At 45.2% G+C, this 26,157-nt stretch overlaps 2 protein-coding genes across 4 annotated transcripts in view; both read right to left on the bottom strand.

The window, feature by feature from the left end:
* The window catches only part of LOC125963778 (non-histone chromosomal protein HMG-14), a 623,855-nt gene that overhangs the window by 60,164 nt on the left and 537,534 nt on the right, over nt 1–26,157 (bottom strand). The gene's annotated exons all lie outside the window — the stretch shown is intronic.
* The window catches only part of SPOCK1 (SPARC (osteonectin), cwcv and kazal like domains proteoglycan 1), a 554,695-nt gene that overhangs the window by 67,608 nt on the left and 460,930 nt on the right, over nt 1–26,157 (bottom strand). For all 3 annotated transcript variants that reach the window (XM_049707102.1, XM_004282089.3, XM_049707103.1), the window contains one exon: nt 25,145–25,259. In XM_049707102.1, the coding sequence (XP_049563059.1) occupies nt 25,145–25,259 (115 nt within the window). The remainder of the gene's footprint in view (nt 1–25,144; nt 25,260–26,157) is intronic.

Below are 26,157 nucleotides of genomic sequence, written 5' to 3'. Positions count from 1 at the left end.
CTTGTCACATGAATGAATCTTAACCAAGCCTTGCTGGTGAAAGCAGCTCTTTTGCCCCTTTCCTGTTTGCCCATTTCTGTTCCCCTCTAACCTTAAAAGAACTTAATTATAGGAATGAGATCACTAGGCAGTTTCACCTAACTCCTGACTTACGCTCTCCTGAATGCACACCATGCCTTGCCTAACCTGTTGATTCTATCCCTAGATTAAAAGAAGTAAATATGAAGAATTAAGGAGTTAAAGAATGACTAGCTCTCTACCCCCATCGACCCCCTTAGCAAACCTGCAGGAAGATCACGTGGGCAAGATAACACCTGAAGAAAGAGTCAGCCAGTCTGCATGCAATGGAGACTGATGCAGAATCCAACCTCCTGCCTCGATGAGTCACTGAGCTTCTTTCCCCTTTTTCCCTTTAGAAACTGTCATGGCGGAGCGGACTCTTCGGAGTTGGTCTCAGGACATGAGTCTATCTTCTCCCTAGACTGCCGGCTTTTCTGATTAAAGCAACCTCCCTCTCTACTGATACTTGCCTCTTGATTACTGGCTTTTGAGTGGCAAGCAGCCGAACCTGAAGTCTGTTAATGCTGGGACCATGCCTGACTCAAGCTGGGATGTTAGGGTGGGCCATGTGCCTGCGGGCGCCTCAACCACAGTGCCTGGGCGACCACCCAATTCACCTTCCCTCTTTGGCTAAGCTCTACGAGGCTGGTAAGGACCATTCAGAACGGAAAGACCAATTGCTAGGGTGGGAGCAGGGCTGCACTTTCTCTCTGCTTGGATGTCCTCTGTGTGTCAGACGCTGCTCTGTGCTGGGAATTAACCAGGGAACAAGACATGTGGAGCTTGCCCCATGAAGCGCTCCCGCCAAGGATAAGGATGCAGAGCCTGGCAAAAAAGGAGGCCACCATGAGAATGCACCTGGGGGCAGCGCAGCGGGGGAGAGAAAGTTGGGCTTATGTAAGAAATCTTGTGCCCCGGCAGCAGCAAAGGGCCAAGCCGTACTTGGGAGCAGAGGCTGGGGAAGAGTCTATCCATTTTCCTGAAGGAAAGGGACCTACACCCACTGGGCCCTAGCTCTCATCTACATCACTTTATTTTCTATCAATTCGTGTCCACCAAGTAACCTGAGCAGGGGCTGATCAGACAGTCCCGGGTTTCTGTGCTTGTCAAACCCTGACCAATGACTTTCGCCACACTCAGGAGTTCTGGAGCAAAGGAGTAAGGGGTAGTCAGTGACAGGAAATCCGAAGACTTCCTCCTCTCTGACGACCCCCCTCCCTCCTTCCCCCCAGGCTCCTTCTCTGTGCTCCCCCAGCCTCTCTGCCTCTCTTCCATCAGGACACAAATGACACAACTATCATGACCGATCTGTCTGCCTCCCTCCAACAGGAAGCTCTTTGACGGCCAGGGTGGTGTGCCCAGCTATCAGCACAGAGCTCAGAAGATGTATCCTGGTGAATGAATGAATACTGCCACTCCTTCTTACCTCCCAAGCGGGCCGATACGAGTCGCAGCTCAAAGAGCCCAGGCCACCCAGGAGCCAGGAAAGAATGGGGTGGGAGTGAGGCCCGCCCTTCAACCTTAGCAGCTTTTCCTGCTCCAGTCCCCAGGGAATCTGCTTCATAAACACTTACTTAGCAAGACATTTAAGACGCTATTGATTTCTCCCCTCAAAAGCAGAGGTGAGACAGTGATAGACACGGTGAGCAGCCAACAACAATGAGTCCCCTCCACCCCTGTGCAGAAGTTATTTCCCTTTCAGATCGCCAGCCTGGCAGCCCGGAGTGAGATGCAACATGCTAATGGAGGTGGCCCCTAGAACCAGTAGCAATTAGAGGCTTAAGCTCCCTTTCCCATGAGATGAGGGAAAATAAAGCTGACTGCAGACGGTGTACTTGCTTGTAAGGCATCTTTCTCTCCTATTAAGGAAGAAAGATAGGAGGCCTCACCTCTCCAGGAGCCAGGATCAATGTCAGGCCACCATGGACAACATTTTCACACACATACTAGGTGCTGGACACACAAATGCATGGCAATAGGTAGCAGGGACATGAAGGTCCCTGCATAAAAACAGAGCCCTTGTCCTGGAATAGAGCTAGATGATGCCCCCCTAAAGTATCAGCTCCACGACAGCAAACCTTCCTCCCTGTGCTCTGTTGTTGGGGTCTGTTATGGACTGAATGTCTGTGTCCCTCCAAAATTCATATGTTGAAGCCCTAACCCTCAATGTGATGGTATTCGGAGGTGAGGCTCTGGGGGAGGTCATGAAGTTTAGATGAGGTCATGAGGGTGGAGCCTCCATGATGGGATCAGTGCCCTTATAAGAAGAGGAGGAGACCAGAGCCCCATCTCTTTCCACCATCATGTGAAGATACAGAGAGAAGGTGGCAGTCTGTGGGCCAGGAAGAAGGCCCTCACCAAGAATAGAATCTACTGGTACCTGGATCATGGACTTCCACCCTCCAGACTATGAGAAACAAATGTCCGTTGTTTAAGCCACCCTGTCGGTGGTACTTCGTTACAGCAATCCTGAGCTAAGGCAGGGTCCCAGAACTTAGCACGATGCCTGTCTCATATCAGGTGCTCCACAAACATTCTTTGAATTAATTTATGCATGAGTTAGGGTAATGATAGCTGCTGCAACAGACAATTCCCAACATCTAAGTGGTTTAATATAAAAAATATATAATCATTCACTGTCCCCTCCAACTAAGAAAAGGGGATTGCAAGATCATCATGCACGTAAACCCTTGGCCTCATTTACTGAGGTGGTCCCTGCCCCTTAAACTCACAGTCTCCTGATATGTAAACATGCATTGGAAATAATAAACACAGAAATGCAGTGTCAGAAACCCCAGTCAACTATACCTGGTATTTGAGGGCCAAGGCACAGCTGAGCAGGGAGAGGGAACCCAGAGGTGCTGGCCTCAGTCACGGGTGGAGCACTGCCAGTGGCTGCATTTACATATTTTAATGATCACATGAATGGGGGTTTGTGGAAGAGGAAACATCAGATTTGTCACAGAATAGAAAAATGCCTTTGGGAAATGAGGCATTAGGGACCAGCTGAGATGTATGTTTTTGCCTGAGGGCGGAGCCATCTCTCCAACTGGCCTGTTATTATAGGGAACGTTGCGCAGAAGCCCTCAGGAGTGGTTTAAAGAAAGAAAATGCACTGAATTAATTCTCTCTCTCTCTCTCCCCTTGACTTGGAGAGGGCGAGACAGTTGAAGCAGCTATTCTAAATCCATACTTCTGGACACCAAACTCTGGGACTCATGAGTGATTTCACTGGATGCCAGGTTACTCTGTCTCAGGGGAAATCTGCACCTCTGGGGCCCCCACAGGACCTCCCAGGATACAGGAAGCTTGTACCTGGCAGGGAAGCAGCAGGTAGATGACAACACCCAGAAGCAAGCCCGGGAAGAGGGGAAGATCACAACAGACATGATCTGCATCTTACCTTCTCCTCCCAAAGAAATTTTTACAGCACCAAGGTTTCAAATGCCTGTGTGGTCTGAGAGTGAAGAAAGGGCAGGTGGAATCGGGGGGCATGCAGGAGGGAGAGAAGGAAGAAGACAGAGAAGGGGAAAGGGAATATCTATTTGGTGCCGAAACAAAAGAATCGTGAGGAGCTTTGTGGTGGCTGTGATTTGCTTCTCTGTACTCTCTGGGTCTCCCTGACCCTTCATGGCAGCAGTATTTTTGTGACCCAGATTGACAGTGATACGAACCAAGGAAAGACCTTGCGGGTCAGGGCTGTTGGTAAACAAGCTACCACCATTACGTTGGCTTTCCAAGCAATTAGTAACCACATATGGCATTGCTTATTTTTATACTTACCATTGAAATGTAATAAATGTATGAACTTTCACCGCCAGAAGGTATAAGTTCTATGACAGCAGAAACGGAAGCTGCAGGTACCTGTCTGTATTCCTGAATACAGTAGGAATCAAGAAGGTTTTACGATTTTGATTTAACGCAAGGTGCTAACGACAGAGCATAAAAAGGTTGCTGTTCAATGGACCTTCCTATTAGCAATCGTAACGTAGCTGATGATTGTGATGGTGATGACAGTGGTGGTAATGTGTGAGGTGATATACCAGGCCCCACTGCAAGAGCTTTACATTGATTATTCCATTTAAACCTCAAAACAACTCCATGAGGACGCATCCTTATCCGCATCGCCATTCCTCCAATGAAGACATGAATTCAAACTGGTTAAAGTATTTGCCAGAAGTCATCCAAAGTGTAGGTTCCTGGACTGAACACAGATCTGTCTGAATCTAGAAGCAGCATTTTTCACCACTCTGCTTTTCTGTCTGTCATGCCCTGACTTTTACAGCAAGGACATTCTGCTCACACCAGGAGCTCTGGGAGGACAGAGGGAAACCCAAGACATGTGCAGACAAAAGAAACTGTGAGGGCTTCCCTGGTGGCGCAGTGGTTGAGAGTCTGCCTGCCGATGCAGGGGACACGGTTTTGTGCCCCCGTCCGGGAAGATCCCACATGCCTCGGAGTGGCTGGGCCCGTGAGCCGTGGCCGCTGAGCCTGCGCGTCCGGAGCCTGTGCTCCGCAACGGGAGAGGCAACAACAGGGAGAGGCCCGCGTACCGCAAAAAAAAAAAAAAAAGAGAAAGAAACTGTTAACCTTGATCCTGGAGGACCCCTCAGTGCCCAGGTCCATGCTGATGGTCTGATAGATGCTTGAATTTGTTAGTACTTCTCTGCAATGTCATCCCACCCTTCATGCTGCCTTGCAGAAGACTGGAGTTGGAAGATGCAAATTCAGATTATAAATCCTCATTTGCCATCCTTCTGACTCCCCCACAAACCCAGGGCACCCTTGCACCAGGGCCCATAGGTTCAGCGGGCACGACTTGATAACCATAGACCAGAGAGAGGCACGGTCTTGGCATCAGGGCCCTGAGTAGGATTTAGGCTATCCACCCTCTGCTGCCGGTAGCTGCTACTGAGCCATGGCACTGGGCAGGCCCTGCAGGAGGAGCACAGAGCACTCAAAGGGAATGCTGGCTCCTGCCTTCCAGGCACCCAGGACAATGCTGCACATTCACAGGTGTACGGGTGGCTGGCTGGTCACCTGAACGACAGCCTCCTGCCCATGTCAGGATTCCTCAGGTTACGGTTGGATCAAATTCCCCCCAAAAGTAACCCATTCACTGTTCAGAAGGTTTGAAAAGTAATAAACCCAGCTGCTGGCTTGGGTCTGCCAGGGAGTGCTTCTCCGGAGGTTAACGTGGTGCTGTCATGCACAGCGAGCTTTCCGCTAGGGCTTCTGTTGTTCCTCGTGCCCTTGTCTCCCTGCCCCGGCTCTGTCCAGCAGCTGCCCAGTGCCTGCTGGCCACTGGTGCCGGCAGAGACTGGGCTCTGAGCCTGGAGCAAAAGGGCTGTCAGTACTGATTGGCTTCCTGCTGAAGTGGGCCCGCCCCACAATCCAAAGAGGCAGGAAAGACAGTGTTAAAAGCAGGCTAGCACTTCACGAGGGCTCGGACAACTGTTCTAATGCATCCTGATGAGCTCCATCTGCTGCCAATCTACACTGGGCATATGTCTCCTCGCCCCAGCACTGCATTTTGGCTGGAAAATTCATCACAAAGTATGTATCTGCCTTACAGAGAGGAGACAAGTGCTGGAGATGGTCTTCAAGCATATCTGGGAGCAAAGGAAGGCAGGTGGGGGAGAACATTCTGCAAAGATAGATCCACAAAATGCCTAAGGGCTGGATACTTCCTGAAACATTCACCAACACCCAAACTGCCAGACAACACCAGAGCATAAAAGTGACCCACACAAGTCTTCATTGGCTGCAGCCTTAGCTGAAACCATTTCACGAACTGCTTTTCTTGCTTCTGTTTGGTGTGGTCACAGCTCTCATTCTCACTCAGTTCTGAGCTCCAGTTTATCTCACATCTCTAGTTTTTTATTAAGAACCATTATTTCACAAACCTCTTCCCATCTCTTCATAGTAATGATCCTCACTAGAAATCAGTTTTCTTTTGGGAACCGTGAGTGTTTATCACCTCATGAAAGACGCTGAGATGCAAGAGCCCACTGAGATGACCATGCCTGACCATCTGCTGGACTCACATGCTAGCCAAGGGAACTGTCCCCCATGCTTTCCTTCTAGGCAGTCAGCAACTGGTAAACGAGGGCCTACTGTGTGCTTGGCCAGCACTGCATTACCAGGACAAAGTACATGCTTCAGGCAAGAAGGCTGAGAACCAAACATATTTCCTTTTTAAAAAATATTTTATATTACAAAATATAAAAAGAATATTGTAATACTGAAGAGAAAAAGCAAAGTAGGAATGCTTGTACCACCAGATTTCAAGACTTACTATAAAGCTGTAGCCTTATAACTAGACAATATGGTAATGGTTAAAAAAAAAAGAAAGAAAGAAATAGACAAATTGATCAATGGCACAGAATAGAGGACTGAGATGTAGACCCACACAAACAGACTCAACTGATTTTTGAAAAAGGAGGAAAAGCCAGTGGATTCCATTCAATGGAGAAAGGATAGTCTTCAATAAACGGTGCTGGAACAACTAGATGTCCAAATACAAAAGAATGAACCTAGACAGAGACCTTACACCTGACGCAAAAATTAACTCAAAATGAATGACAAGCTTAAATGTATATTCATTGGAAAACTACAAAAATGCTAGAAGAAAATGCAGGATAAAATCTATGTAACCTTGGGTTTGGTGATGAATTTTTAGATATAACACCAAAAGCAGGATTCATGAAAACAAATAGATAAGTTGGACCTTATTAAAATAAAAAACTTCTGCCCTGCGAATGACACTATAAAGAGAAATAACACACAAGCCACAGCCCAAGAGAAAAGATTTGTAAATGTATATGTGACAAAGGACTTGCATCCAAAATGGAATGCTCTTAAAACAACAGGAAAATAAACAACCCAATTAAAAAATACACAAAAGATCTGTACAGATAACTCACCAAATAAGATGGAAACTAACCATATGAAAAGATTCTCAACCTGAGTTGTCATTAGGGAAATGCTAATTAAAACAACAGTGGCATACCACCACACACCTAGGAGGGAAATGTGAGGGGGAAAAAAACCAAAAAACCACAAATACCAATTGCTGACAAGGATGTGAAGCAACAGATACTCTCACTATTGCTGTAGGAATAAAATGGTATAGCCACTTTGGAAGACAGTTTGGCAATTTTTCTTTATAGCTAAACATCTTACCCTATGATCCAGCAATAGCATTCCTAGGTGTTTACCCAACTGATTTGAAAACTTGTGGTAACACAAGAAGCTGCAGTCAAATGTTTGTATCAGCTTTATTCATAACTGCACAAACTGGAAGCAACCAGGATGTCCTTTAAAAGGTGAATGTATGAACAAATTATGAAACATCCATACAGTAGAATACTAGTCATTGATAAAAAGGAATGAACTATCAAGCTACACAAAAACGTGGATGAATCTTAAATGAATTGCTAAGTGAAAAAAGTACAGAAAGTTACCTACGGTATGGTTCCATTTATAGGACATTCTAGAAAAGGCCTATAGTTTGCATTCGCTCTGCCAGTGGTTCCCAGGGATCTGAGGTGGGTGAGTGGAGTGGTTGAAAAGTAAAGCACAGGGAATTTTCTAGAGTGGTGAAACTATTCTTTATGATACTATAAGAGAGGCTATATGACTGTATGAATTTGTCAAAAGCCATAGAACATTACAGCGCAAAGAGTGAACCTTGATGTATGCAAATTAAAAAAAAAAAATCATTTAGGAGGTTGGGAGCTCCCAGGATGAAAAGCAGAATGTGACAAAACAGTCTAAGTGTATCACAGAGGTGCTGACCTGAGTAGCTTTGGAAATGAGTAGAGCCTATAAGACTAAAGGCCAAAGGATTATGCATAAACGCTGTGCTCTAGTTGATAAAGTCATTTCCCACAGAGGTAGGGATCAGCAATTTGATACCACTGTATGTACATGCATACCATAATTGCAGAATTAAGTAAATGGATGGTGGACGCTGAGAGCCAAGTTTCTCGCTGCTGGAGTGGGAGATTATAGACAAGCTATGGAGGAGACTATAATGACCCATGTGGTGATGGGGCACAGTTGCAGACATTAGTATGAACTCATATTCAGCTTAACACAGATTCAGATGGATACACACAAAAGAATTTACAAATGTATACGTGTGTTAGTATGCACACATATATTTCCTTGTTCTGTTAGCTGAGAGGGCAGACGAGTGACACTGCAGTGGTAGTGAGCACACCTAGTGCCCAGACACCCAGATCTTGGCCTCTAATGCTGTTCTCCAATAAAAGTAACCAGGGCTGCCTGGAGAAACGGCTGATTCTACGGCTGGGATAAGGAATCTGCAAGATGAGTCTGGAGCATCTTGTAGTGCCAGAAAGGAAAGAAGGACTCAAATGTAAGTAAATAAAATAAACCACAAGGAGAGTGTATCAAAGGGACACAGGAGCCACCAAAAAGAGCTCCCTATGTCCAAAGCTGGAACAATGAGAACAACAAAACTTTAGCACTGGGTTAATCTAATAGTATTAGATTATAACCTCAGGTACCAAATAAATGTCTATGAACCATAAATTCGTGTTTGATTGATCAAATGAATGAATACATAAATAAATAATTAAACAGGAAGAAGAAACTAATCTTTGGTGCAGAAGAACTGCGAATAATTCATGTAGATGCTCCACTCTCAAGGAGACAGAGCATTAACTCTCCACTCCTTAAATGTGGATCGTCATAGTTACCTTCACCCAAAGAGTATACTATGAAAAGAGGGGAAAAGAGTAACATTACAGTGGAGAAACCTGATATAAGGGGAAAATGGCTGTGGGGCATATGGGAACTCTCTGTACCTATGTTTGCAATATTTCTGTAAATCTAAAACTTTCCTAAAATAAAAAGTTTATGTAAAAAACAACAACAACAACAACACTGAATTAAAGGTATTGGGAAATAGAATTTTGTTGGATATCAATTGCTGAAAAAAAGAGGTACACAGTGCTCCAAGCATGAAGAATGACCAAAGATTGACGAAGCCAAGGAAGTGAGGAAGGGGTCCTCTACAGGCGATGCGTGAGGAGACCAGTCACAGAGGGACAAAGGGTGCCAAAGCCTTCACAAGCCCTGATTCACACTGGTGCCCCAGCAGAACTTTAAAATGCCACACCACGGGCATCTTAGTAAACAAGTACCTTATTTACTCCATTCTGGAAGTTTTATCCAGATCACTGAGACACAAAAAGAAGTGTAACATACTTACAGGCAGTGGGGTGAAGTACTTAGAAGCAGGGGCCTGGAAGTCAGACTGATCTGGGTTCAAATCCTAGCTCTGCCATTTGCTAGATGTGTGACCTTGAGCAGTTGGAATGAACAAAGGTCTATTTTCTCAGTTTTAAATGGAGACAACAGTACCTCCCATCCCTGGGCTTTCAGGATGACTATATGGAAACATACACACGACACAGTGTTTAGCACTAGTCAGCAATCCCCAAATGGCAGCTTTTCCTTAAAATTTACATTGGAGAGGAAGATAAAACGCCCATTATCTGTGGATGAGATAGTCTTCTATAGAAGATCCAAAATGATAAAATAAAAAACTATCAGAATCAAGATTTCCTGTTGGAAAGAAATAATCATTTTAACAAAAATAAAAAAAAAAACAGTTTTCATTCACAGAAAGCAATCACAAACATCAACTCTCTAGTCATAGGTGTAATGAGGAATACAGGAGCCCGTATGAAAGGAAACTGCAGACATTTCCTGAGGAAACTGGGAAGAACTGTGCCATGTTTCCAGATGGAACAACTTAAGTGTAAAGTTATCAATTCGTCTCAAATTACTTTGTAAATCCAATCTAAATCTCATCTCCTGCAAGTTTTCAAAATGATTTTTAATATCATCTGGGAGAACACGCAAGATGGGCCATGAAAATTGTGAAAAAGAGGACAGCTTGTTGTTAGACGAAAGATGAATTACAGAGTAAAAATCATTAAGAAAACTGGCTATTTAAAAAAGAAAAAAGAACCCTTATAGTTCCATTTCTCACAGTATACCCCAGAATAAGTATTAGATTGATTAAACTAGTACTTTTTTCAACTAGTAGTCACAATGCATGAGTAGGTGATGACTGTAACTTTCTAAAACATGAAGTATAATGGCAGAGAATAGAAAATAGCACATATTATACAGAGTAAGAGTGAGTATTGCTTGGTGGAAGCTTTAAGTACTGGCTCGCAATATAAACTATTTCTTCCTGTTTGAATGCCATTGGCCTAATGCGTCAAATATGAAAAATTCAAGCCGTGAAAGAACAAAATGAAAACACAGGTGACATTTTTATCTGGTCTCAGAGTAGGGGAGATTTCTAAACATACATCAAAGCCAGAAACCCCCACAGGAGGAAAAAAAAAAAAAAAAGAGGGACCTAACTGGATAAAAACATCAAAATCTTAGTCTATCAGAACACACCATTAAAGGCAAGCAAAAAATTAGAAAAAAAATTGTGAAATATACATGATGGGTTCATACCCTTAATACGTAAAAGAATTGCCTTATAAATTATTGAGAAAAATACTGTGAAAGGTAAAGAATAGAGTATATGAGGCAATTCATAAAGAAGAATTACAAATATTATATATATATATATGTGTGTGTATATCCACATATATATATGGAAAAAAATGTTAAACCTGCGGTGTAGTCAAAGAAGTAAAAAAAATCAAACTTTGACAGAGCCAAGTAATTGTCTCCCAGGATCCATTCTTCCTGCTTTTTTTTAATTGATAAGAACTCTGATTTTTAGCTGCCTTCCAGCTTAAAACTCTACATTCCCCAGCATCTAGGTAGACCATGTGACTAGACTCAAATTAAACTCAGACTAAGTTGACCACTGAGATGTAAAGTGAATTATATCCAAATTCACAAGGGTCTGCTTGAAGGAAAGTAGTGTGCCCTTCTTTGCTCCTTCCCTTTTCCTGTTGACTGGACTACAGATGGAATGGCTGGAGCTCTAGCAGACATGCTGGACCATGAGGCTGCACCAAGGTCATCAGAGCAACAAAATGAAAAGGTTCTTGATGGACCTGAGATGTTCCATACCAGCCCTGGGCTTCTTATCATTTGACTTATATGAAAACGAAATAAACACTCTTTTGCTTAAACCACTGTTATTTGAGCACCAGAGTGTTGATTATGTACTGCTGAGCCAAATCCTAACTAATAAAAGTACCTTTTAAAAAACTCACACAATAGAAAAATTCTTTAAAAATTATAGTATCCAAAGTTGATAAGTGTCTTCTGATAGGCATTCTCGTACATTGCTTATGATATACATTTTCCGGAAGAAATTCTGCCAGTACGTAACAAAAGATGTACAATATGCATACCCTTTTACCCAGAAATTCTACTGCTAGGACTGTTTCCTATGAAAATAATTAAGACGTGCAAAATTAATATCCAATGATGTTCAAAGAAGCAGTGTTTATAATAACGAAAAATTAGCGAGAAGCTAAGTGCTCGATAGAGGACTAGCTATAAAAATTATAGTGCATTTATAAAATCAGACACCAGGCAGCCATTAAAAATCAAGTTTTAAAAGGATAATTGATGATATGGGAATATTATTAAGTAGTATTAAGCTAATAATAATGATTTTAAAGTAGTATGTGATTATACTCAGATTGGGAGACTACGGGTAATTTTAAAACGTTCTTCCTGTATTTTTAAAATTTTTTTAAATGTTCTGTGACAAACATGTAAAACTTCTATTTTTTTAAAAAATGCTACTTAAAAATTTGCATGTGTCTACTGCCTTTTACCACATACCTGTCTTTTCCAGTTGGGCAGTTCCTTCCGTTCACCTTCACGTACACTGTGTTCTAGTCCAACATGCCTCACTCATTTGTAACAAGAAATATCCTTTCCGCTCCCTTATCAGAAGTCTTCGCAAGAGATTGCAGAACCCCTGATACACAAACGTACTTTACTCACAGATCAGATGCTCCCACTCCAGACCAATCCAAGTCCTAGTTGGATTGGTGCCTAGTTCTGGGAACTACATGCTCTCCTGACACTGAGTGATGCTCCTGAGACCACCTCGGGTCTTCCCTGCCCTAGATACCAAGACACCATTGGCCCTGACTCCTTGGGGGCTCCTGGCGTCACACAAGCATGGCCCGTCTCCAGGCAAATGCTCTTTAAAAGGAAGGTGTTCTGTATCCGTTAGAAAATGTATTTAGCTGCAAATAACAGAAAGCTTGATGAACAGTGGCATAAGCCCTTGGAGGTTCACCTTGTGACATAAGTTAGGAGAGAGGCAGGGAATCAGAGTCACAACTGCCCACTTTCTAAGCTCCTGCCCACTCATCCTTAATGGGAATTCTTGGGTTTGTCACCTTGTAGTCACAAAATGGTTGCCACAGCTCCACTCAAACCTCTGATTTTCATGAAAGCAGGAGCCTTCTCAGAAATCTCCAGAAGACTTTACTTGCATTCCATTGACCAGGACTGAATCCCCAGGCCACACTGCCAGCTGGAAGAGAGACTGAGAGACTAAGAATTCTGGTTTTCCTTAAAGAAAACCAGAATTGAATGGGTACAGGATCGACAACTGACAGTACCTGCTAGTGTTGGCAAGACTGATTCTAGAATGCAAAGGTGTTTCAGAAGGCAGTGTGTTACCAAACTGCATAAACAGCAGACCAGGTTACGTGTGTGTGTGTGTGTGTGTGTGTGTGTGTGTTACCTATATTCACTGAGCAGCCTTCAGAACCAGCAGCTTTCATAATTATCTCATTGAGTTTATTTCATTCTTATAATAATCTCTCAAGATAGGCCTTAATCTCTTTGTTTTTACAGATGTGGAAACGGACACTCAGAGAAGTAGCTTGCCCAAAGCCACACAGCCAGGGAGCTTTGGGGCTGGACTTCAATCACACAGCTGTCTAATCCCCCAGCCCCTGCGTCTACTAGTTTACAACACCAGCCTCCTGGCAAGTTCCATCATATGTAACCTGGGGGGCAAATAAGGGGACTTATAAATGTGTTTGCATCAGAACTTGAAGATGCACACGAAGACCCATGGGAGGTCAGATGGGGAGCGCCCTTCTGTGGGCAACAGGTATGCTAGTGACCTTGACCGGGATCTCTCCCCTAACTGCTGCTCATGGACAAGGAGGCAACAAACCATGTACACAGGACCCCAAAGAGCCAAGTATTCAGGATGGTTATGACAGAAAAGACTCGGTAAAACAATGCAGACATTTTAGACCCAAATCAGAAGTTTGAGAGGAAACTGAGGAGGAGATGTGTCTCCACGGTACATAGAAAGAATAATAACTCACAACAGACAGGAAGGAGAAAGGCACCAAACTGAACCTGGATATTTATTTATTTAAATATTGCTCTAATTAAATAGGTAACAGATATGGTACACATTTATGTTTATACTTAGTTATGTCCACTCATGCCACAGACCCTATGCTAGGGATATAAAGACAAATAAATGAGACATAATCCTTGCTTTCAAGGTTATGACACTCTAGTGGATAGATGATATTTAAGTTAGATTAGTTTCCTTGTCTCAACCATGTGAGGTGAAGTCTAGCTCTTCTGACCACTGGGACTGCAACAGCAGGTCTAAATTCTAACAAAGCTCTCGGAAAATAATTTTTAAAAAAGCCTTTGGAGTCCCAGACTTATAAAATGGGATGGAAAACAGCTCAGCCCTATAGACAATTGTTACCTTGGGACAGAAGTGAGCTCCCTGTGCAGATACTGAAATAACAAATTATTGATATGTTTGGTGTTGATTTCTTCTCATCTGCTTACAGGAGGGACAGCACAGGACCTGGGCACAGAATAGGTATTTAATAAATGCTGGCTGGATGGATGATGGATGGACAGATGAACAGACAGACGGATGCTGGGTGGATGAAGACACATTGCTCACCACTACCTCCAGACTCAATCACTGCCCTCAGTTTTAGGGAAAAAACAAACCAAAACAAAACAGCTGTCAGAGTGTTGCCTTAAGCTTTACATTTTAATTTTTTTTTTTTTTTTTTTTTTGCGGCACGCGGGCCTCTCACTGCTGTGGCCTCTCCCGTGGCAGAGCACAGGCTCTGGACGCGCAGGCTAACGGCCATGGCTCACGGGCCCAGCCACTCCGCGGCATATGGGATCTTCCTGGACCGGGGCATGAACCCGTGTCCCCTGCATCGGCGGGCAGACTCCCAACCACTGCGCCACCAGGGAAGCCCTGCATTTTAATTTTAATTAGGGCTTAGAGGCCTTCAGAAGCAAGGTACATGAAGTCACAGATCAGTGTTGTTCTAGTTCACTACATTTTTCCTGAATAGGTAAGTTTCCTATTGGGCGCAGAGGTAATCAGTATTTAATCCAGCTATCTCACAACAGAAGTATGCACAGTTCTTGCACCAGAAGCTCTCAACCCAAATGAGAACAAACTCTTGCTATCTCCAGATACTCCCTCCTTTGCCTAGGAATGTTCTCAGGAGAGCCCGTTCATGAACTGAACAGAATGTTCTATCCCAAAGGATGCTATGCTTCTGTCATCAAGGCAAAAAACATTTGCTTCCCGAGGCAACCTGAGCCCTCTTCCTAAGCTGGGGAGGCAGGATACAGGCAGATTCAAGAACTGGGTGAGCTCAGGCTGGATGACGCCATCTGTCCCAAACCACAGGAGCCAGGAACACACACAGCACTTACGTTCCAGCCTGAGCTCACCCAGTTCTTGAATCTGAATGTCTGATGCAAAGAAGGCCAGAGTGTCTGATGCAAAGAAGGCCAGAGACGGGTGTCTCAGAATCACTGAGCCGGCCTCTTCAACTCAGGGACCTAATTCACCTACAATCCCCAGCCTTTTCAAGGGCTGCAACATCCACAAGCTCAAGTACATCAAAGTCCTTTGAAAACCTTAAGAGCCTATACATTTCCTCAGTTAATTTGTTCTACAAATGATTGAAGATGGCCCAATCTGTGCCATCCACTGGCCCATGCATGTGCTGGGCACGGTGCTCACAGCAGGAAGCTGAAGGGAAAGCTGGGACAGAAGATCCAGGTGAAGAGGACAGACTGGCAGGTGCAGAATCACAGACAGGAGCCCGGTAGGGAAGGGACCCCACAGCAGCCACCCTTCAACACCTGGGGAAAAGAAGTGGGGGAGGGCTTCTGGGAGAAGTGCAGATGCCAGAGCCTGAAGCCTGGGGAAGTCCTGAAGGAATCAAGACTGGGATCCAGATGCAGATCAGGCTAAAGGAATAAGGGCGCACGATTCTACTCTCTCCAAGCTACTGACGTGAAGCTCTGAACGCCCCACAGGATTAGCCTAGTTCGGGACAGCGTCTCCCAGGTTCTAAGATCTGGAGGGATGTAGGGACAGGGATCTAGACCTCTTCAGCCTCAGTAATACCCCTCAGGGTAGCAGTTCCATAGGACTAGCAACCCCCATAAAAGGGGCTATTTTTTTTTTTTTTTTTTTTTTTTTTTTTGTTTGCGGTATGCAAGCCTCTCACTGTTGTGGCCTCTTCCGTTGCGGAGCACAGGCTCTGGACGCGCAGGCTCACCGGCCATGGCTCACGGGCCTAGCTGCTCCACGGCATGTGGGATCTTCCCAGACCGGGGCACGAACCCGTGTCCCCTGCATCGGCAGGCGGACTCTCAACCACTGCGCTACTAGGGAAGCCCAAAGGGGCTATTTAAAAAAAAAAAACAACTTGGTTTCAAGTAATGTTTTGAAAATCTCTTTTTTTTGGAGTATTACTTGGCCTTGTGCATTGGTACGTGATCACAATTCCGATCAAACCCCCTGTCAGCACTAATTTTCTGCTCTTTGACATTCATCTTCTAGATCTGGTTTCATAGCGTGAGTGCCCCTTGCCTAGGTGATTTTAGAAGCTGGAGCTACACTCAACATCCCTTGCTAGGGTAGAACACAGAGGACTCACTGGGGTGTTAGCCACACCCCACCTCCAACACATGACGTAATGGAAAGGGCCATTTAGAAGACTCAAGCTTGGACAAAGCATAACCAGGCCAAGGACGCCAAAATAAATGGATACTTCATAGGATGAGATGGGAGGAAAAAGGCCCATGCAGATGCCTTCTAGAGATTCCCAGGCGGACATGTAACAGGACAGCTGCCCTGGTTCCTTACACAGAGCCTTCTACATGGTGAAGTTTAGTCAAATATGAAGGACTTGCCCCCCAAACGACCTGCTATTGCATCACCGGGAAATCTGAAAGCAGCAATTTTTACATTCTATGGACCCATGACCATCCTCATCATCGCCTCGGCCCCAACGTCATGGTGCCTCCTCCACCTCTCGGAACTGCCCCTAAATTGTGTTGAAAGTATTTCTTCTGTTAGCTCACTCTAGGTCTTGAAATAATGAGAAACACAAGCAGAACCTCCGCTGTATAAGGAGATCTACTGTCTCTCCCTGCAAAGCTCCTTCTTTTCAAGCAGGACAGAGGGGCCCCGGGACTAGAAGTGGAACACGAGATCTCGCCATCATGACACCACCATGATTTGGAAGCGTCTCTCAGATCTCTCTTCTCTTTTGGTCTCCACAGGCTGAAGAGAGCTGGCTCGCTGTTTTCGCTGTGGCTATGCTCCCGAGCGATCGGAATATCTATTACCATATATTCAAATAACTGCTTATTCTGAGCTTTATCTGGTGTCATTATACACTCCTCAAGTTCAATAGTCAAAGTGACATCCTGCATCCTTTATGTCTAAGTGCCATTTGAGTTTTTAAACAGAGAACCATGATCAAGATGATGATGATGATGATGATGGTGACACAGCTGTATTGTTTGAACTCTACATCTACAGTTGAAATTGAGCTCATTTACTTCTCACTGCACCTGCTAGGAAGGCGCTGCCCCTTCCTTTGCCAAGGCCCAGGTGCCCACTACAACCCTTGGCCCTAGGAAGGACGAGAGCTACCAAGATTTTACTAAGCAGCTGGCTTGGTCACGGGGTAGCCACTGGCTCTCTTTCGATTATAATTTCAATTTATTTTGTATTGTGATGCTGTCTTTTCTTCTCACAGCAATAGATAGCAGGGCAATGAAAGAACAGTCGACTTCAGGACAGATTACAAATGAATTTTTATCTTTAAGAAGCTAGGTCGGAAACTTGTGGCTATCAGGAAAGCGTACTACGCAGCGGTGAGCTCATGCTCATGCCAGGGTTCTGATAAACTTCAGAGAGCAAGGCGCGTTACAGAAAGAAAGAGGAGAAAATGAGTGAGGACACCTTGGAAAAATCCCATCAGAGAGGGCTATGATATCAGTGACGGAGTGCATTCTCTGAGCACTGAAAGCACAGGGAAATTTAGTTTAAAATGTGTGAGTGTGTGTGAGTGTGAGTGTGTGAGTGTGTGTGTGTGTGTGTGTGTGTGTGTGTGTGTGTGTGTGTGTTCTTTTTCCAAAGGAAGTCTTCCCTTTCAGTGGATATTCAATTTAGGTTAAAAACACAGTATAACGTGAGGATAAGAGCACACGTTCTAGGAAAGACTTCAAATCCCTGCTCTTTCATTTATTAGCTGGGTGGCCTTAGGCAAGGTGCCGAAAAGCTCCAAATCTCAAATTTTCTCACCAGCACTACAGATGACATTTTTTGGCTGTTAGAAGAATTAAACATACACACCAAGGGCTTAATACACGTATTAAGCACCTTCTACAGATGATCTCTTGTCACAGTAAATCTTTTTTATTTTTATTTTTGGCCATTTTAAACATTATAATCTATGGTAAATCTATATAATGGACAATGCCTTAAAAATAATGAGGTAGAATCATTCAACATTTGACCAATAACTGTTGGAAATCCAGACAGAAAGCCCTCATATAACTTCCATTCTAGTTGGGCAAGTCAGACAACAAACAGAACAGGTAAACAAATTATCTAATATATTGGAAGGTGATAAATGGTATGGAGACAAATAAAGGAGGAAAGAGAGATAGGAAGTGTCGGGGAGGGTTTCCTGAGAAGGCCATGTCTGTGCAGAGATTGAAGGGTGGCTGATGGAAGGAGCCATGCAGATGTCTGGAAAGACAGTCCAGGCTGAGGCAGGATATGACGGCACATTTGAGAAACCCACTGGGACCTGATCCGGGCCTTGATCATGCTTGGCCTTGCAGGTCACTGAAAGGATTTTCTCTTTCCCTCTTAACAAGATGGGAAGTCAGTGGAGTGTCCTGAACAGGGAATTATACAGTCTGACATGCAGTTTACAGAATGTTTAACTCCTATGTTCGAAAGAGAACGTAGGGGCCAGGAAATTAATTAGGAAGCTATTGAAATAAAAGGTGAGGATGTCTTGGACCACCAGGGTGGTAACCGTGGAGGTGGTAAGAAGTGCTCATATTTGAAAATCTATTTGAAAGTAGACTCAAATGATGATTATAATGTGGCACATGAGAGGAAGAAGGGTTTTTTTTGTTTGCTTTTACTTCAGCAGATTGAAATATGAAGCTGCCGTTAATTAAGATGGCAAATACTACAGGAAGAAGGAACAGATCTGGGGGGAGATCCGGAGTTTCATTTTGGACATGCTAAGTTTGACATGCCTATGGGCGTCCAGACAGAAATGTGGAGCAGTCATTACATATTTAAGTCTGGAGCACAAGGGAGCAGAGCTGGCAGGTTGGCTAGAAAGAGAGCAAGGTGGGGGCAGGGGGCTTGGGCACGAGGAGAGAGACAGATAGATGTGACCCTCCATGAAAACGTATGTACGACACACAAGAAAGGCAGGGTGCAAAATATCATAGAATGTGATCCTGATTTTGGACGGGTACAGTTTTAAAAGTATATTAGTATATGTTTACAAAAAATAATTGGAAGCATATGCAACAGAAAGCTAATAGCACTGGGAATGTGAGACACTTTTTCCATAATACTTGGATTTTATATAAGAACGGGTATTAATTTATAAATAAAAAATAAGGGCAGGAGAAGAGTGCCATCTGAGTGAATTATCAAAGCCATTAATTTCTAACACCAACCTCTATCTCCTTCTCTGGACTCCAGCTATGACCCTGGCCACCCTCTCCCTCAGTTTACCCTTCTCTCTCTTTTCACCTTTAGCTTTCTCCAATCAGTTGCTACCAAGGAAGCTTCAGAATGACCAGGAGAACCTGTGGTCTACTTTCCCGGGGCTGAACTCACAGAAGAAGACCCTGAGTTCAAAGCCAAAGTCGGCATTTACCTCCAGAGTCCTGACAAATACGTTTTTCTTCTTGGATGCAGTTGCTAATTTAACCCCCAATTGTTTTTTCTTTAAAGCTCATGACATTTCTATTAACAAGGCCCTAAAACTGAAATGTTCCTTTACATGTTTAAGTTTTGACCATAATGTAGTACTGAATAATCAGTGAGCGAAGTTGAACGGGTATGGAAAAGGTTAATATAAACCGCTTTTAAATTGCAAGTTTGCAAGCCCCAGGCCTTCACCCTGTTACACAACAGGCATTAAAGAAAAATGTTCTTTCTGTGGTTGCAAAGATAAACCTTCATTTTGCTGGGAGCCTCTGCAGCAGGACCCTTTTAGGATTTTTCCATTGAGACATCACAGCGAGGAAGAACTTTTCATCCCGTCTCTTTGGCACCACCTCCTGTTCCCGTTTAAACACATTTCCCCAGCTCGACTTGTGATAAGTAATGGAATTAGACAACCGTCTGTCAGCCCAGGACTTTTTCCCCCAGAATCTAGCCCTCAGGTTGAAATCACCATTGGAGAAAAGAAAATCATTGAAGACTATTTTTCTACTGTTCCCAAGAGCTCAGCTGGAGGGAAGTCGTTATTTCCTCTTTAGCTTGCCCTGCGGGAAGGATCTGTGGAACTTCCTTCCCCACCTCCCAGCACAGTCAGGCCAGGAAGTTACAGCTTCATGGACGCTGACCAGCCGGCCGGCTGGCTGTCTCCAGAACATCTGAGGCCGACTGGCTGGGCCCCCATCCCTCCTCCAAAAGCTAACCTGTGACAACAGAAGCAAAGAAGGAGCTGGCCTTAGAGACAGTGCTGTTCGCTCTACTCTCTCCTCCAAAGGCGGAGGAGGAGCGGGCGGGAGAGACTCTGCAGGATGCCTTCCAAACACTGCTGCTCGTGGGAACACAGGGACACTCTCTGCCTGATGGTTCACACTGCAGGATCCAGGCAAGCGACGTCAGACCCCGGAGAAATAAATCTAACTCCCACCCAACTCAGCTCCAGACCCTCGACCATCTTTAGGCGGAGGAACTGGCTGGCTGTGACCTAAGGGAGTACACACGGGGGACAAGGGCACTAGCCCAGGCGTCAAGAGGCCCAGGCTCTGACCCTGCCCCACACCTGCCCACTGTCTGACCTGAGGAGAGATGCCTTCTCTCCACAGACCTCCAGTTTTCTCTTGGGGTAAATGGGAACTGAACAATGGCTCCCTGGTGCCAAACTCCTTTCCTACAGATGTGATCGGAGGTGGTAAAGCATAAAGGTGGAGCCACTCTAGGGAGGTCGGAGGCCCGACCCACTCGGCCTTCCCCTGGTCCCCGTGGGGAAACCCGAGGCACCTTCGAGGAACACAAGGGTCCCCTCGTGCGTGGTATGGAGGAAGACAGGGGCGATCTTTCCTGACCTGATACCCTAACTACAGAGTTTTCACCTCAGCCATGAGGGAGCTCCGAGTCCCTCCTTCAGAGGGAGCAAGGCTGCTGAGCGCAGGCCAAGGGGAGAGGTCTGTCTCTGTGAACGAGCGGAGGGGAGGGGAGTCAGGGTGGGGAGAGCAGCAGGTATGGGGCGGGCTAGTTTAAAAATGTATCTTCAAGACCCTAACAGTCCTCTATTTTACCCCTAAAATTTCAACCACTGTAAAGAAATCAAGAAACAAGTGCTTCAGACATTCCTCATATTCTTTACTGAGGACTGAAGAAAAAGCAGCAGCAAAACCCAGAACCAAAGGGTTAACATTAGATGTGAGAGGGGACTTCCTAACTGGGCTGGCTCTTGGGTACCGGAAAATACCAAGAGAAACTGGGGAGGGACCTTTCCTAGGAGACTCTTAGAAAAGGTACAGAAACCCAGGCTTAATGTGTAGACCTCAGTCTCCCTCTTTTTTTTTTTTTTTAACTTTTTATTTTATATTGGAGTATAGCCAATGAACAATGTAATAGTTTCAGGTGCAAAGCAAAGTGACTCAGCCATACATACACATGTATCCATTCTCCCCCAGACTCAATCTCCTTCTTTTTAATTTTCCCCTTCCTTTGGACAATCATTAGGCTATACTCTTGAGGATGGTCTGGTATCACAGAGATGAGAGAGAAAGCAATTCAGTAACTTGTCCAAGGTCATGAGTAACTGAGAGGTGTGAGAGGAAATACTCAGAGGTATTAAAGGATGACTCCACCCTCCACCATCTCCCCAGGGGCCACAACAAAGGAGAGATGCCAGAGAAAAACAAACAGAACACACACAAAAAATCAACCAGTTGTCTCTGACTTCCTACAAATGATCTCAAAACCAAAGCTGAGACAAGAGACTTTTGATTTCCAAGAACCGGGTTTGCTGTGACTCCAATGGCCAAAGGCTGGAAGAAGCAGAGTGAGATCAGAAAGAGAGCTAGTTAGACCCTGGCCTCACACGCCTTGGACACTCACATCCAGTACTGATCACAGTTGGGGCTACAAAAGGAAGGCGAACAGGCAGAGGCCGGTGAGTCCCTAGGAAATGTTCTGCTCACCACAGCTTTCGGGTCTCCAAACTCAGCTCTGGGGCCTGGGCAGGAAGAGGCACTCCTGAAACCCCAGACAGCTGGAGGTCCCGCAGCAAAGAGGACCTGTGTCTTTCTACCAATACGAAGCCCATTTTGAGGTAAGTCTCACAAAGATGTCCTCTGCGTGCAAGAGAAATGGCTGCTGGGCAGATCCAAGGAGAGACGGCTTGAGAGAGCAAACTCCACGCAGTCTTTCTTGACACCAGAAGGTCACAGAAGTTATGTGTGGCCCTGAAGGGGGCCAAGGAGGGGCAGTGAGAGGATGAGTAAACTCAGAAGAGTAGGCTTAGAAGAAAGAGGACTCGGGGGACTTCCCTGGTGGCACAGTGGTTGGGAATCCGCCTGCCAATGCGGGGGACATGGGTTCGAGCCCTGGTCTGGGAGGATCCCACATGCCACGGAGCAACTAAGCCTATGCGCCACAACTACTGAGCCTGTGCTCTAGAGCCCAAGAGCCACAACTACTGAGCCCGTGTGCCACAACTACTGAAGCCCGTGCACCTAGAGCCGCAGCTAGAGAAAGTCCGCATGCAGCAATGAAGACCCAACGCAGCCAAAAATAAATAAATTTAAAAAAAAAAGTTTTAAAAAAAAAAAAAAAGAAAGAGGGCTTGGTATGAGTGAGCAGAGGTCACGGGCAGGATCTTAAACATCTCTCCTTGGCTGCACTCAGGATGAAACATTGCTGGACAACTAATTAAAAACTGCAAAGCCCCATAGAGGTAGATTCCAAAGAAAGAGACACACCAAGAGCCACCTGACACCAATATGGTAGCTCATAAGCCCTCATCCCACCCCTACTTCCTAGAATTTAGATATAATCCCGACTTGACAGAATTGACCTGGAAATGACTTCACTAATGTTTGTATTAACCAGAAGGAACCACGGTTCAAAATAGAGGTAAGGTTGAAGGTAAAATGTCATCATCAACAACAGTAATGTCACATTTTTGACACACCTGCATCTGTGAGACTGTCAAATGTCATTTCTGTAATAGGCACAGACACAAGCCTGCTCTGGATACCGTTCAGAGCCACGGTGTGTCTCATGGATGGCGTCTGCCCGTAGACGCCACTCCCACCGCAGCTTCAGAGAGGGGCGGCTGCCAGGTAAGGGGATGTGGACTGGTGGGCACTCCTCCTCCGCCTTTCACCCAACAGCCAAGTGGCCAGATGAAAGCTGCCCTTCATTTCACCTCCAGCCCCTCTTGTGCACCCATCCCCTCCTCACCCCAACTGCCACAACCTCAGTGCAGCGCTCACTGCCCGGCGCAAACTATCGCGAGAGCTGCGTGGAAAGAATCGTCAAATTAAAGGAAAAAGTCAGCCTTCCCTTGACTGATTCTGTCCAGGTAAAATGTTCCTCATTTAAAAGTTTCATTTCACATAATGACCCTAGGGATCTATCAGTGCCCTCACTGCCCGTAATATGCCCTTATCCCCCAGGGAAACACTGATCAAATCCGTATTAAATAGTGAAGCATCCTATCCTGAGAGAGGATTATACTCTCCTTCATTAGGATGTTGTTGGATATGTAATAAATTAACTACATTCAGTCTTATCACCAACAGGTAGTTCCTGCTTCCCCTCATGCTTATGTAAAATATTTGCTTTACGTCACAGCAGAAATTGGGTCTTTAATGAAAAAGGACAATCTCAGAGCCTCATGGAAAGAAGTGTACCAAGTTTGACGGATACTTCAAATAACAGATGCCTTGTTACAGGCTTCCAAGGTGATATTTCTTAGATAATTGCCAGATGATACCAGAGACAGAGTGTGGAGTTCCAGGACTCTGATGACTTCATAAAAGCAGACAGTTGACCCAAGAGCCAGTGGAACAAAAAATAATTAGACAGGACTGCAGGAACTAATGACGGAAACATAATTTTGATCACTGGTTTGAGAATGTTGCTGGTATTCTTTTTTATTGTTCTCATTTCTGATAGGCATATAATGAAGTCCTTTTGCTTTCTTCCTGACCTATCTCTCACTACTAACTTAGTGGTCTGTGCTTTGACAAACATTTGGAAATGAAACCCTTTCAAGTGGTAATCTTGTTCTCACTAACCTCTCAGAATTCTGGAACGACACTTTTTTTCCTGAGTCTTTTTACTTTCAATGCCAATGTAGTTACTCTTGCACAGGCTCGATAAGAATTTGTTCTAGTTTTCACCAGTAAGTAACTGAACAAATAGATGGTACAGCCAAGGCCATACCTGGAGAGTCATATTTGAGAGTGAATCTCATTTAATCAGATGTGACAAACCCACCATGAAGAAACAAGGGTTGTACTTTGTTTAAAGAACCATGAAGCCCTCCCAGAAAACTACAGGCAAAATGGTAGAAATGGCCTTCTTGGATTCGTTTCCTTATCTCAGAATAGAAGACTAAATGAAAGCAGTAAAGAATATACTTGGAATAAGAGAGGCTATTGAGACTTCCTAAGAAGATTCTTAAGAAATCTCCAGGGCTTCCCTGGTGGTGCAGTGGTTGAGAGTCCGCCTGCTGATGCAGGGGACACGGGTTCATGCCCCAGTCTGGGAAGATCCCACATGCCGCGGAGTGGCTAGGCCCGTGAGCCATGGCCACTGAGCCTGCACGTCCGGAGCCTGTGCTCCGCAACGGGAGAGGCTGCAACAGTGAGAGCCCTGCGTACCGCAAAAAAAGAAATCTCCAGACAGAAGTTAATTTCGTGGGCTTTGCAGTTGCTTACCACAGCACGGCTTTAGGTTTTCTGACCAAAGTACAAGGAGGCTTGTGTAGATTAGTTAACATTTCTTTTTTTAAAAAAAATAATTAATTAATTTTTATTTTTTTGGCTGTGTTGGGTCTTTGTTGCTGTGCACAGGCTTTCTCTAGTCGTGGCGAGTGGGGGCCATTCTTCGTTGCGGTGCATGGGCTTCTCATTGCGGTGGCTTCTCTTGTTGCAGAGCACGGGGATTTAGAGATTAGAGTTCAAGGATGTGCAAGGCGCACCCCAGGGCAGGCCTGGTCTTAACGCTGAAACCCTGCCCTTCCTACACCATAGCCAATTTGACCTCTGGAAGAACCTAGTGCATATCTTGGTCTAACAGAATTATTTTCAAAGACTCTCAGCTCTTCTTTTTCTATTTAATGGCAGCTGAAGGCGGTTCAGTTTGGCGTCCCTAAATGACTAGGGTACTTGCCGAGCATAACGGTCTCCCCAGCCCGAGCTAGAATGCCTCTGTTAAGGGCTTAGGGCCAGGTTCCTGGCGTCTGGGGAGGGAGGACCTTGGCCATGTCAGGCCGCCCTGACCACACGGCCCCCCTTCAGGGGGTGTCCTGCAATGCCCACTCACCATTCTTCTCTGCCTTGTGTTTTGGTGGCTTGGGCTCCGGGAGACACGGACAGGGCCCGTCGCAGAGGGTGGTGAGACTTTTGCCAGTAGAACAAGCATGGAACTCCAACTTGCACTGCAAAAGACAGACAGAACAAGCCTTAAGAATACTGTCATGTAGACCCCTCCCCAGCTTCCTTAGGAGACTGCCAGTGCCCTTCTAACCACAGTTAGGCTCACAGAAGCAAAGACAGAGAGAAGAGGAGTTCATCTCTGTTAAAGGTCTGAATTACAGGATGCTAACTAAGAAATGGCCTTCTATGTTTCCCCAAATGCACAGAATAACATCTAAAAACACTGCACAGGGAGGCTTAGTTTAGTAAGTGGTCAACTCAACCGTCATTGTTTATGCAAGTATCAGGATGAAACTTAACATCTGTGGAGTCCCAGAGGGTCCACAAAGACAAAAGGCTGAAGGCAGCTCCAACTCCTTCCCTTATCCCCACTAGGGAGGCTCTGCCAGTGTAGCCCTCCTAGTCACGCTCAGCTGCTCACCCGCTCACCCTCTTCCTGGGGAGGAAGGGTAACAATCTACTTAGTAAGTGTGGATGGTGTGTGAGGCCCAGGCCTTTCCCCGGGAGCAAGCGAGGAGTGAATGATTTGGCCTCAACCATCCAAAACCCAAGCTTGACACAGTCTTTCCCCCCAGAGGATGCCTCTGGTTGTCTAAGTAGCCTGGGACTGGGTGGAAACGTCCACTGAATCCTAGGATTCAAAATTAGAAGCCCCAAAGCCATACAACGTCCTGTCAACCCCTTCATATTTTGGCCGCTGTCTCCAGTTCTTTACCCTTAAGTCTCAACTGATTCGGAACCCAAGCAGGAGAGAAGGAGGTTCTTTACGGATGCAAAAGACCACAACGATTAACAGCATTTTATTATTACTACATTATGGAATAAGAAATGGAGACTCAGAGGCTAAATAACTTGTGAAAGCTCAGGACATGCACAATCCAGGATTCCAAACCCCCCTCT

Source organism: Orcinus orca, chromosome 3 (genome assembly GCF_937001465.1).
Source record: "Orcinus orca chromosome 3, mOrcOrc1.1, whole genome shotgun sequence".
NCBI classification, from domain to species: Eukaryota; Metazoa; Chordata; class Mammalia; order Artiodactyla; family Delphinidae; genus Orcinus; species Orcinus orca.
The sequence above is the reverse complement of the archived record's forward strand: the minus strand, read 5'-3'. Positions and strand labels throughout refer to the sequence as shown.